The sequence below is a fragment of the Staurois parvus genome, unplaced genomic scaffold (genome assembly GCF_062004578.1).
Source record: "Staurois parvus isolate SC_StPar_1 unplaced genomic scaffold, SC_StPar_1.0 ptg000578l, whole genome shotgun sequence".
Lineage (NCBI taxonomy): Eukaryota > Metazoa > Chordata > Amphibia > Anura > Ranidae > Staurois > Staurois parvus.
In genome coordinates this window covers 3,472,228-3,484,538 of record NW_028318374.1, presented here as the reverse complement: position 1 = coordinate 3,484,538, position 12,311 = coordinate 3,472,228, and the positions used below count along the sequence as shown (strand labels likewise).

The 12,311-nt window shown below is 45.2% G+C and overlaps 1 protein-coding gene and 1 pseudogene across 2 annotated transcripts in view; both read right to left on the bottom strand.

Annotated features, from left to right (window-relative positions):
- LOC149450216 (serine/threonine-protein kinase TNNI3K) overlaps positions 1-12,311 on the bottom strand; it is a 452,856-nt gene that overhangs the window by 218,221 nt on the left and 222,324 nt on the right. For both annotated transcript variants that reach the window (XM_089692165.1, XM_089692163.1), the window contains one exon: positions 11,873-11,925. In XM_089692165.1, the coding sequence (XP_089548291.1) occupies positions 11,873-11,925 (53 nt within the window). The remainder of the gene's footprint in view (positions 1-11,872; positions 11,926-12,311) is intronic.
- LOC149450217 (U2 spliceosomal RNA) lies at positions 11,060-11,240 on the bottom strand (annotated as a pseudogene).

The following is a 12,311-nucleotide window of genomic DNA, read 5'->3' as shown; positions in this document are numbered from 1 at the left end:
CTGCTGAGAATACCATACTGGAGATTGGTTCCAGTAATTGCCCCCACCATGCCGATCAACCTCCCTGTCAACATCTGATTCACCCTGCTGCCTGGGCCCCCTACTGGCCAGGGCCCCGTACAGGAGGACTGGTGGTACCCCCTTATCCACTGCCCTGCCTGGGGTACGGCCTACTGGCAGCTCGAACCACTATGTGGTTCATATCCAAGTCCAATCTTTAACAAACTCGTGCAGACTCCACCTCCGCAACATCGCCAAAATCCGCACGTTCCTAACTCCAGAAACCACTAAACAGCTCATCCACTCCCTCATCATATCACGACTCAACTACTGCAACTCCTTCCTCACTGGCCTGCCTCGCCGCTGGCTATCAGTCAATCCTGAATACGGCTGCCAGACTCATTCACCTTTCCAACCGCTCCGTCTCCGCCACCCCCCTCACAGCTGTCCACCATACTGCCCCGAACTACATCACTGACCTAATATCCAAGTACCACCCAACACGCACACTCCGCTCCTCACAAGACCTCCTTCTCTCTAGTTCCCTGGTCTCCTCCTCCCATGCCCGCCTCCAGGACTTCTCCAGGGTGTCACCCATCCTCTGGAACTCCCTGCCTCAACCCATCAGATTATCACCTACTCTCCTCTCCTTTAGGCGCACCCTGAAAACCCATCTCTTCAGGGAAGCCTACCCCACCCCCTGCTAACTTGCCGACCTCCTCCACTCTTCCTACCACTCCATCCCCCACAGCTATCTCCTCCTGTGCCACCATTCCCTCCCTCCTAGATTGTAAGCTCCGAGGAGCAGGGCCCTCGATCCCCTCATGTTTTGCATTGTATTGGTATTGTTCTGTCACATGTTCTGTCCCCCTCTGTAATGTACAGCGCTGAGCGAACTATTGGCGCTTTATAAATACTGTATAATAATAATAATAATGTCACGATCCTGGAATTTTACCTCTCCCCAAGTCTATTGGAATGGGCTCACATACTCAACAATGGCAATGGAGACATTGATTATGGAAGATAGCCCTGACCCCAAAAGAGTCTGCACCACTTGGACATGTTGAAGAGCGTATAGTAACTCAGCCACTTTCCAAGCTCTAACCTCCTACTGATTGGCCCATTTGTTTCTTTTCACTTTTTGAGACTTTTCGGGTGTTTCTTGGATTGCTCACTTTCACCCCCTTATTTTTCTATCTCACCTTTTCTCCCTCCCCTTTCCCTGTTGTACATTAATGCAGCAATTATGTAATTGGCTCACTATTGATTGTTGTATGCATAACTAAGATGACAACCTATCCTACTCATGAAATGCTGTCATATCTGTTTTTACATGTGTTTAACATGTTACTGTAACACCAGCCCCCACACCACTCTGATCTCCCATTGTAACAGCTAGCCAGAGATCTTCTCCCCCAGCTAGCTGTCACAATTTAAAAAGTACACGGCCGAGCAAGGCTTTACCTGCCCAGCTGCATCATTCATTCATAGAGTTCTTTGAATAGGAAACTACAAGTCCAGACAGCCTTTGCAGCTTTCGGCTTATGGTCCTCGATTAACTACCACAACCAGGGGCGGACTGACAACTCATGGGGCCCCCGGGCAATAGGGGATCATGGGGCCCCTGTGTCCTTGCCCACACTCAAAAAAGCCTATAAGAAAGGTACCAGGGGCATTTCATGGGGCCCCCTACTGACCCTGGGCCCTGGGCAGTGCCCGAGTGCTCGAATGGTCAGTCCGCCACTGGCCACAACGCTATTAAGCACTCTGGTAGTTCATTAATTCTTCTTGTCAATGTGAAACTGCCTGCCTGTTCAATGTACGGGTGGACAGCCCACACTGACAGTCTGCAGGAGTCCAGCATTGCACTGCTGATTGCTGGTGCAATGCTTTCCAGGATCCTAAAAAAAATAGCAAATGCACATTTTTTTTACATGCAAAAAAAGTGCATTATTTTTTAAAGTGAACTTATCCTTTAAAACTTTAAATAAAAAGATATTTAATCTAAAAATGTTACAAGTACAGAAAAAATCATGCTAATCTGCTAGAAATCCTAGGAGCTCCTAATTTCTTGCTGCACAGAAATCCCAAGCAGTGTTGTTAACTCTGCCTGAATTCTCCATTCTGAAATAGAAGACGCTTCCCACTTACCAAGATTAAAAGAGTGAATTTACCTTAGATTGTACGCCCCTTGAGGGTTAGGGACTGATGTGAATGTACAATATATATGTAAAGCGCTGTGTAAATTGTATAATACCTGAAATAAATAATAAATAATTGTGTTTTGTAATCCAGCAGAGGAGAACTAAGACAGGACTGAATATACTGGGGTTGACTTACTAAAGGCAAATAGACTGTGCGCTTAGCAAAGTGCAGTTGTTCCAGAGCTTAGTAAATAAGCAGAAGCTCTGCTGACATCCATCATCCAATCATGTGTAAGGAAAAATGCTGTCTTTTTAATTGTCCTTGCATGTGATTGGGTATTCCTTGCAAAATGGAGCTTTACCTCATTTACTAAGTTCTGAAACAACTGCACTTGCAAAGTGCATAGTCTATCTGCCTTTAGTAAATCAACCCAACTGCTTGGTGTAGCATAGGTTCAAACAGGAAATTAGGAGTTTACAGGATTTTTGACAGATCAACAGATATTTTTCAGTATTGCAGAATTGTTAAAGAGCAAAAACATGGGAAACGTGCTTGTATGCTAGAGATGTACTATGTATGTTTTTTTATTTTCCCACACATAAACCTAAACCTATAATAAAATATAACACCGCAGTTTGTCAATCCAGATATTGCCTCTGAGAATCAGGAAAGTATATTTTACCTGTTAAAGTAAATTGGAACACATTGTACCGTTTAAGGCTTTTTTTGCCCTCTTCTGAAACAATCAAGGGTTAATAAGCCCTTTGTAACCTATTACATTGCGTTACTGTATTTGCGCAAATATGTGATCCCCTCCAGCAGTATAACTGGTCCCCTGCAGCAGTGTAACTGGTCCCCTGCAGCAGTGTAACTGGTCCCCTGCAGCAGTGTAACTGGTCCCCTGTAACTGTGGTGCTCTGTGCCACAATTACACTTTGCATAACACTCCAAAGTGCTGGAGGAAGAAAAGGACAGCGCCAAAGCTGGACAGGGAAGTAATGTAGCCTTCTCCCATCTTTCCTAGATATAGAAAACATTTAACCCTTAGGGGGGAGGGGGCACTGCAAGGGTTTTTTTTTCTTCCAGTCTTGAGTTGGGCTTTAAAGCAACCCATTCACTTTGAGTGGGTTACCAATGTATGTCAACAGACCAAAAATTGTAGATGGCCCTCTTGGTTTTTTTTACACAGTACACCACAGCACGCAGCATGCCCCACTGGAGAGATTTCTCTTCACTTGCTGTCCCAAGAGACAAAAAGGAAGTTAGAAGGAATCCTCTCTTTGGAAGACTCCCCCGTCTATTCCTGCTCTAGTTACAGCTACAAGATTTCCACTAATTTTCTGGATCTCCACTAATTTTCTGTCCTGGTGAATAGGAATGAGCTTGGGTTCAGTCTGAATCTAGAAGTTAGCTGTCATTGCTGGGCCAATGAGCAGGAATGCCTATGACATCATTGACCTAATACGGCCACATGGCCATATTAGGTCAAAGGCATTCACCACTTATTGGTCCAGCAATGATAGCTAAGTTCTGGGTTTGGACGAACTTGGATCCTAAACCCGAAGCTCATCACTTCTGGTGACAATGGTCAACAGGACAGTTGGAGAATTTCCCTAGTGGGGATGCAGACAGCAATAAAAATGTGACCAGTTCTAAACCTTTTCTTCTCAATATTAGAACATGGTTTGACACATTCAACTGGACTTGGTCTGTAATGTGGAAGACATTTAGAAGCTTCTCCAAGCCACATCTTCACTTCCTAGAGCACTTGGGGTACCTTCCTGATACTAGGACCTGAAGAAGTGGCTTGGTGAGCTATGAAGCATTGTCAACATTACAGCACAAGTCCTGTTGAATGTGATTAAATACAAATTGATATACCAGGACCTAGATACATGAGAACCTTCACAGATACTCTATGTTGACTATATACTAGTATATATTTTAAGGATAAGGTGAGTGGGTAAGAAGCCAATTGCCATCTTCACATGGACTTGCCTATGTGTTCCTGGCTGTCAGGGACTGCGGGTCTCGTAGCGGCGCACAGGTCTGCACATACACAGATTGCCTAAGCACACTAATGTGCAGGCACTAGGACCTGGGCGGTGGTTGCCGCAAGATCTAGTTCCTGTACTCGTGTTCTGAAGTGTGTTCCTGTTGCCGATCCTGCTTGTCCTGATTTGTGTTGACCTTCTCCTGCTCTGACCCCCGGCTCGTCCCTGACTACTCTCCTGCCTGTTGCTATATTACTATTGGACCTCCCGTTGCTGAACCTTGGCTTGTGACCCGGCTGCTCTCTGTCTATTGTTTAGTACCTACCTGCCTCCACCGTCACCGACCCAGCTAGTCTGACTACGCTCATCTGTCATCCATCCATCTCGCTCGGGACCTGGACTTGTCAGCCTCTTCACAGCAGGCTCATCCCCAGCACGTACCCTCGGCGGGAACCCTGTACCGCAGTTGGGTGCACTCAGGGGTCGCGACCTGGTTTCAGTCTTGCACCAAGTCCATCCCCACCATCAGGGGCTCTGGTGAAAAGGCAGACTGGGACTTAGACTCCGCGGCCTGGGGAATCCCGTTCTGTGGATTACTAGAGATCACTAGAGATTCTGCCGGGCGGTTCCTGACACTGGCCCCAAACGCTTCTGAAAAAGTGGGCTTGTATTTTACTCTTAGATTGTAAGCTCCAAGGATCAGGGCCCTCCTATCCCTCTTGTAGTGAACTGCATTGTTGCTGTATTGTCTCCCGTTATATTGTACAGCACTGAGCAAACTGTTGGCGCTATATAAATCCTGTATTATGTTAAATAATAATAATATTAATACTCTGAGATTCTTGTCTTTTGTTCTTGCTATTTGATCTCAAATTTTCACAATTTAAAGTATAAAATTTAAATGCTTGCCTTTTAGTGACGGGGATATTAGAATACCATCTAAGGTGCCAAATCGTGTCTAAAAACAATTATGAACATGGAGTAACTTTGCATGTTTTGATAATTCCTATATTATAATTGAAAAAAAAAATCAAACGCTTGTACGCATCTTGGACTCGTTTTGCATTTGTGTATCTGTTTGAATGTAATTTCAGGCTGTGTTTTCTCCCGAGCTGGGGGTAGACGGGCTCTTGACAAAACATGTTTCTACTTAGCTGGCAGACATATCTGAAATCCGCAGCTTACTGGGCCAAACCCGGCATTGTATGGATTAGCATCCCAAAGAAATGCTCCATTATTAACAACCTGCTTTGCTTATCATTATTCACGCGCTTGTCATTAGCTTCCACCAGTAATTAGGGGCATACATGCTCACAGCTGCCATGGTAACAGACTACAATACAGTTTGCCTTCCAAACAGAATGAGATTTGTCTAACAAGAGGGAACAGCAACGCCACACTGACACTAATGGCTAGAGTTACGATTATACTGGATGTAGTGGGCTTTCTATGGGCGCAGGAACTTTATCTTCTATGTAGAGGCTTAGCTGGTATCCTTTTGTACAACAAAGCGGTTGTCTATATCATTCAGGGAAGAACGGCTGATAGAGTTTATGGTTACTTATTTACATTGGATGTTGTTTCGAATCCCGTTGGCAGAGGAATTTCCATATCAGTCCTCTTCTAAAGAAAACTGAAACAATTTCTGTGTTCGACTGTACATTCCCCGCGGCGTGTTATTGCTAAAGTGTCTCTCCAGGCAACAAGTAATCAATGAACAATCAAAGGATGTTCTTTTTAATTCTTCTTCTATAACACTTAATTACTTTGTAATCCTGCTCTTTACATAGTCATGGATCTATTTCTGCCTCAGTCTTGTTAATGTTGTGAAGCCGCAATACAAATGGTGTCTTCCCCTGGCGTTGTTTGGACCCAGAGGCTGTGCCACATCAATCTGCCTACACCAGCTACATTTAATTTCCATTGGGCATGTGCTGGAAGGAATTAGGGAAAGGACAAGGTGAAACATCACTTCTAGTGTCGACATCATGGCTGAAATGGGTCTCACCAATGGCTACTTCATGGATACCCAATGTGGATGGGTAGCGGTCACCTGACCACAGAATAATAGATAATAGAAATAGGTATTGTCAGGGATCTCCACGTTCCCCGCAGCGATGGTCCCGGTGCAGGCGCAATGCGCCGCCCTGTGCAGGGACGCGGGCACTAGGTGCGGGCCAGCCGCGGCGTTCGAGTTCGCGCATGTGCAGTAGAAGCCGCGGCTGCCCGCTGGGCACCAATGGCAGCGCAGGGCACGATATTTAAACGGCCCTGAGCTGTCATTCGGTGCCTTCTGGTCTTACCTGCATTCCTGATTCTGCGAACCTGTGCCCTGTGAGTTTTTGACCCGGATTGTACCTGACCTTGCCATATTCTCCTGTCCTGATCCTTGCTTTGTCTGACCTCTCTCCTGGATGCCCCCTATTGGATCTGACCTGCTGTTGCTGACCTGGCGTGTGACCCGACTATTCTCTGCCCGCTGCCTTGTACCGTACCGTCCTCTCTGTTACCGACCCGGCCTGTCTGACCTTGCTCAACCATCCATCCATCGCAGTGGGGTCTTCAGACCTCCTCATATCAGACTCTTTCCCGTGGGAGCCCTCGCGCATACCACTACCACTGACGGACGTACCCAGTAGCCACGACCTGGTCTCGGGGTGCTCCAAGTCCATCCCCTCCATCAGGGGCCCTGGTGAACAAGCACTCTGGGACTTAGATTCCGTGCGCTGGGGAAGCCTATTCAGTGGAGTGCTAGTGGTACCGCCGGGCGGTCCCTTACAGGTATTTCTAAAGCTCATTTCAGACAATACTTAGCAAGGAATGACAGAGCACTGCTAGAGAGACCAATAGAAAGATTGTGTTCTTAAAGCCTTTCCATCTACTTTAAGGCTAGAACCTATTAACACGTAAACCTACTATGTCCTTTTGCCAAATGGCTGTCTGTGTGCTGTATCATGGGAGATGGAGAATATAAAAGAAGAAAACCTGAAAGGGTAAAGACATGTTTTTTACAGTTAGAATTCTAGTGGTAAGACTCTCTTCCTTCCGAAAGGCGGAGATTGCCTGTTTGCACCATTACATACACTCACTGGCCACTTTATTATGTACACCTTGCTAGTACCGGGTTGGACCCCTTTTCCCTTTAGAGCTGCCTTGATTCTTTGTGGTATAGATTCAACAAGGGGTTGGAAAAATTTCTCTGAGATGTTGGTCCATATTGACATGAGTTACTGTTGCTTTTCAATCATCTCGAACCAGTCTGCCCATTCTCTTCTGACCTCTGACATCAACAAGGCATTTTTGTCCACATAACTGCCCCTCACTGGATATTTTCTCTTTTTTCGGACCATTCTCTGTAAACCCTCGAGATGGTTGTGCATGAAAATCCCATTAGATTGACAGTTTTTGATATACCCAGACCAGCCCATCTGGCACCAACAACCATGCCACGTTCAAAGTAAAAAAAATCCTGTTTTTCCACCATTCTGATGCTTGGTTTGAACTTCAGCAAGTCATCTTCACGACGTCTGCATGCTTAAATTTGCTGCCATGGGATTGACTGATTAGCAATTTGTGTTACCAAGCAATTGAACAAATGTATCTAATAAAATGGCCGGTGAGTATAGATCTCTTGTGAAGAGTAAGAGGCCCTTGTATTAGTCACAGCAGGTGAGCAAAGCTGGGAACTCTTAGAGCTCTCTATACCTGCAAAATATATATCAAAGAATATAGTATGTTACCCCAACATTTCATGTTCCTGATATGCATCTGTTGTACTATGTACTTGTGTTAAAAAGTATCCTGTCCTCTTTGTATTGCTTTCTTTGTGTGAAATACCTGGTGATCCTGACAATCCCCTTGCTTTCCTATTCCAAACTGATGAACTAGACATGAGAGTACATCCATGCCAATGTGGTCAGTTTTCTGACTGTGCTGGAAGAACGGCCTGCCTATCCTCTAATGATCAGACGTGTGGTGACCCCCTCCCCTTCCACTAAGGTATTGAACTGACCCTTTAACAACCTACTGTGGTGATCCACATTAAAGTGAACCTGACCTGATGTAAAACATTTTCAAGGCATCAACCATGCTGAAGTGAAGGACCTTGTAGTGCTTAGGAACACCTGTGTTAAAATCCAAATCCTGCGCCTGTGTGAAGCCCCCTTTGATCATACCCACAGGCTGTACAAAGGGCCTCAATTTTTACCAAGGTTAGACTTTGCCCCTCCTGTCGCTAAACTGCACTCCTGTTACTATTTTGGCCAATTCCAGAACTTCATTGAGCAGTGGAGGCACTGAGATCTGGAGAATAAATAGCAGCAGCAGGAGTCAGTGCTTAAGAAGACTCAGTTGAGGCAATGGTAGAGTCTTTTAAAGGCTCACCTCCCAATGTATTTATACGCACCTTAACTGCACCCTCTCTGCTCCACTAAAGCCACCACAAAATACCCATGGCTTTCAAGTATGGGTGAGTAGGTGATCTCATCCCATGATGCAATGTTTGGGCCTGAGCGGTCAATGGCAAAACCTGAACATTGTCATGAGTGGGAGAGGGTGACATCATCAACCCTTTGCAAGCTCCAATACCATCTGTTAGAAAGTTTAGATGGAGTTAGGATGATGGAGGAAAGGAGTGGTGGGGGAACAACCTGAGTGGGCAAAGAGTCTTTGTAATCTTGACTTGTCCTGAAGTGCAGGCCCCATGTATATTCTAGGCCTGGGATCCAAGGTGGCTCCACAGGGATGCAGGTACCGATTTAAAGAGCATTATAGGAACTTCTGGACATCACAAGGTGCCTGTAGCCAGGGGCGGACTGACTATTTGGAAACTCGGGCACTGCCCGAGGGCCCGGGGTCAGTAGGGGGCCCTATGAGATGCCCCTGGTACCTTTTTCATAGGCTTTTTTGAGTTTGGGCAAGGACACAAGGCCCCATGATCCCCTATTGCCCGGGGGCCCCATGAGTTGTCAGTCCGCCCCTGCCTGTAGCTCAGAAGTTTTATCGTTGAAATGCTTTACATTCGGTAACTTTCACTTTAAGCGCTGAAAAACGAGTTCACTGAAGTTCAAAAAGTGCATAAGTAAAAATGGCAATGCTGACAGTTTTCCTATAATTTATGCATTTTTTTTCTGCCAGAAGAGAAACAAGACATTAATGAACAATGCATTGCAAATCACTTCAAACAGTAACAATTCAACAACATAACTACAAATGTCCCACATTTTATGTATTTCACTTCTGCAGGAGAGAGAAATTACGGTTATCAGCCATGTAATTGCAGGCAACCTTTTCATAGACTATCATTTAATAAAATTACTGACATATATTCAGAATTTCCACACAATTACCCAGTATCTTATTTTTTCTCTACTTTGTGACTTGGAAAAACTTTTCTCATATTTTATATATGGGATAAACTATTTTAATGTACACAGAACAGCATTCAGAGGTCAGAGAAGAGCCGAATGACCTAATTAAGAAATGAAAGGAAATACTGCAAACCCTTTAATAAAATGGGTTTTAGGATGTGTCCTGCTAAATACAAGTTAAGTAAACTCTCCATCTAACATTTACTCCAATGTAATTTCAGAGAAAAACAACAGTCCAGTAAACACTAGTCATTTAAAGGGTTTCTGTGCCTTACTCCCATGGAAGATTTCAGTGCATTAGACCAGCCTTTTTCAACCAGGGTGTGTAAAAACCCTGGGTGCCTTTTAGATTTCTTCAGGGGTGCCTTGGTAAAATTTAAAAAAATTGCCCAAAGATTTTATACAATCCAGTGGGTGCATGAAGCCTGACTTTTAGTTACACAAAGCCACAGGTTTTCATTGTGCACCATTACCTTTTAGACACCAGTTTTGCTTTTTTTAAGTCTGTAGAGGTCTGAAAAAACCAAAACCCGTAAGTCAACAAAAAACGTTCAAGTGCAAAACACAAAACAGTGCACTTAGGGGTGTGCTTTTGTCCACCCCCCACCTCCTGAAGGGGTAGGGGCTCTACCCTGATCCCGTAGGGTGCAAGGCTCCTGACAGGGACAAAGGGTTTCCAACATGGTCCACCTAGCCAAAAGTCCTGGCGGACCCATTTCCTTTTGGCTAGCAGAAGTCGCGGAACAGTGCCCACTAGGAGTGGTTGCCTCAGGGGTGCTCTTAGTAGCACATGGGGATGGGATCACACGTGTGAACAGTGCACATGGTCACTGCTTCAAACACTTTTTCTGCACTGCGTCTTTTAGGGCTAGGCCTTTTGGCTAAGTCCAGGGCAGTTTTTGCGCTACAGGCCTTAGAGCCTAGCCGCTGCACAATTGCACAGCCACTTATTTATTTATTTTTCCTCACTGTTTGTCACCTTTAATTTTGTGTGTGTGTTTTTTTCTCACTTGGATGGAGGGTGTGGGTCCTCGGGCCAAGTACTAGGTCCGGGAACTCTGCCAAAGAGAGATCCCCCCAGGAACAGGGGAGGAAGGAACCTAATGGCCACACATCCTCCCCCTAGACTTCATGGCAGGCCCAAGGATCCACACCCTCCATCCAAGTGAGAAAAAAAACACACAAAAATTAAATGTGACAAACAGTGAGGAAAAACAAATAAATAAATAAGTGGCTGTGCAATTGAGCATTGGCTAGGCCCTAAGGCCTGTAGCGCAAAAACTGCCCTGGACTTAGCCAAAAGGCCTAGCCCTAAAAGGCGCAGTGCAGAAAAAGTGTTTGAAGCAGTGACCATGTGCACTTTTACCACATGGGATCCCATCCCCATGTGCTACTAAGAGCACCCCTAAGGTGACCACTCCTAGTGGGCACTGTTCCGCAGACTCTTTGCCTCCCCGACCCCTGGCCAGACATGGTAGACCCGTTCAAATCAGGTGGAACTGGGCCCCTCAGGTTTTCCAGGGTAATTACTCCTGGGCCCCAACAGCCTGTGGGTGCCTCAATTTCTCTTCCAGCTGGTACTTACCTTCAGAGCCCCCATCATACCAGCAGGGGTACTATACAGCCAGCCATCCTCGCCAGAAGGCAAGAATGACGGCAGAGCAAACCTACTGGCCACTGATAAGAACAGATACTACACTTGATCTTAGCCAATAGGCCGAGAAGCGATTAGCCACCAGTGTCCTAACAACCAATGACATCATCGATAAGGAGGTTGTCGGACCCCTGCACAGCATCCTTGTTTGCCCCTCTCCGTCAGCACTGGGGTCACATTAGCTGAGTGAGGGAGAGAAACTGAGGAAGAAAAGAAACACTGGAATACTAGTCAGTACTAGTGTGCAAAAGTTGTACTTGCTTTGGAAGAAGAAATGAGCTCCAATATTGGGTGTCCTACACGTGTGGGTGTTGCTTCAATATGTAAAACTATTTAGTCTTTTACATTTTAGAATGTTCAGAATTTTAATGGGTGCCTTGACTGAAATTTTTTCTAGAGAAACACTGCATTAGATGCTGTCTATTGAAAGTCCCATTCCAGCTAACCCAATTTGGGGGTTCAACAGGTCCACCTTCATCCGGGCTGCAAAGTACTTTAGGAAAGAGCAATATGGTGTCATCTCAGTGGAACATTCTTACCGAAGAAAAACAAGTGCAGAAGGATCAGCTCCTTAAGCCCGTTCACGCTGATTTTCCAGCTTCTATACTTTTGTACTCAATGAAATACATTTTGTATCTCTCAATGGGTTCAAGAATGTATCAACCCATTCAGAAAGACTTTTAATAAGAGAACAAATATAAACAAACCCCAGGCTGTTTGGTCATGTTGTCCTCATCGACCGACTGAAGAAATCTTGACTCTGTAAAGAGAAAAAAAAACAAAAATGTTTTTTCACTTTATTTATTCATTTTAAGCAAGCGAGATCCGAGTGAATATCTGCCTTAGGAAAATCAATAGAAAGTCGCTGAAGCATCGTGGATGGTTGTGCTCTCCTATTTCACTCTGGTAGGAAAAGACAGGTCTTGTGTTGTGGTGGAGCACAGAACAGTATCTGCATTTCACCAAAGGAAAGGTCATGCCGTGTTCAAGCTCAAAGTCAACAAGATGGGGTTGTATGGTGTCACCAATAAATACTAGTTACAGGTCGGAAGAAAAAAAGTTGTTTTTTTGTCTGGCATTGCTCAATCAGTCACTCCATCCTGACAGCTTTCGGAGCGGAGGTCTAAACCCTTCTTCCTAGCAGCA